General features: G+C 61.2%; 1 protein-coding gene across 1 annotated transcript in view; it reads left to right on the forward strand.

Annotated features, from left to right (window-relative positions):
- LOC103778125 (very long-chain acyl-CoA synthetase-like) overlaps positions 1 to 659 on the forward strand; it is a gene marked incomplete at its 5' end in the record, with an annotated part of 4,550 nt that extends 3,891 nt beyond the window's left edge. Inside the window, one exon of the mRNA XM_008945696.1 lies at positions 483 to 659. Within this exon, the coding sequence (XP_008943944.1) occupies positions 483 to 659 (177 nt within the window). The remainder of the gene's footprint in view (positions 1 to 482) is intronic.
- Positions 660 to 1,187: the final 528 nt, after the last annotated feature.

Genomic DNA, 1,187 nt, shown 5'->3' on the forward strand with positions numbered 1-1,187 from the left:
CGCACCCCCCCGCGTCCTGCGGCTCCAGGTCAGTGGTCCCGGCGTCACCCACGTGCACAGGTGGCTCCTGGGAGCTGGGGCTCGTCCTGTTGCCCGTGGTCATCCCAGTACCAGGGAGAACATCGAGCTCGCCGCGCGCTGCCGACGGTGTTGGTCAGCTCCGGACTACGGTCCCCCTTCTCCCACCACCAGCACTGACCACCTTGTGCCAACGAGTGGCCCCCCTGGGCCAACCCAGCAGATGGCCATCCACTGCCAGCTGGCAGCCACTCGTGCCCAGTGACACCCTACAAGTCCCCCCCCATCCCATGATGCCACCCGTGCCCCCGATGACACAGTGGCCGCCGTGTCCAGCGACAACGGCCTCAGTGCCCCCAGCTGCCGAGGGGAGCGTTGAGGTTGCCCCATTTCTGACGACACCACCAGTTGTCACCCCACACTGGGAATGTCACCACTCCTGATGCCCCTGCCCACCTCTGCAGGACACCCTGGAGATCACAGGCACCTTCAAGCAGTGCAAGAGCAACCTGGTCAAAGAAGGTTTCGACCCCAACGTCATCCGGGACCCCCTCTTCTTCCGCGATGACAAGAGGAAATCCTACGTGCCCCTCAGCCCCGAGATCTACGCTGCCATCCTGGACATGAAGCTCAACCTGTAGATGACAGAGCCACACCAAGGTCTCCACAACGGCTTCAGGCAATAGATGAAGGGCCAAGCTGGGGCTCCATTGGGTGGTTTCTGCTTCCTTTGGCGAGTCCTGAATGGCACTGGAGCACAATGGAGATGCTGGGCTGGTCCTGGGGCTCGTTGTCCCCCCTGCTGTCTCCATGCCAGGCTGGCTGCCAGAATTAAAGTTCTAATTCCAACAGTTTGGGTCCAAGTGGCACTGGGTGCTTCAAGGGCCATTTTCTGGAGCTCATGCTTCCCCTGTAGACCTCATCCCCACACGCTGCACTCCAAGCCCCCTGTGACACCATCAAGCTTCTCCACACCCTTCCCTGGCACGAGTGGCAGCCTCAGGGCTCAGTGTTGGGCTCTTCTCTGTAATCTCTTAGCAGTGGTTGGGGCCAAGGGATCGAGGCACCCTCAGGGAGTCTGCAGAGGACACTCGGTTGTGTTGGGGATCTGCTGGAGGTTCTTGAGAGAGATCTGGCCAGGCTGGCCACTGGAGACAACAGGGCCACCA

The sequence above is a fragment of the Merops nubicus genome, unplaced genomic scaffold (assembly GCF_000691845.1).
Source record: "Merops nubicus isolate BGI_N331 unplaced genomic scaffold, ASM69184v1 scaffold25178, whole genome shotgun sequence".
In the NCBI taxonomy this organism is placed as follows: Eukaryota; Metazoa; Chordata; class Aves; order Coraciiformes; family Meropidae; genus Merops; species Merops nubicus.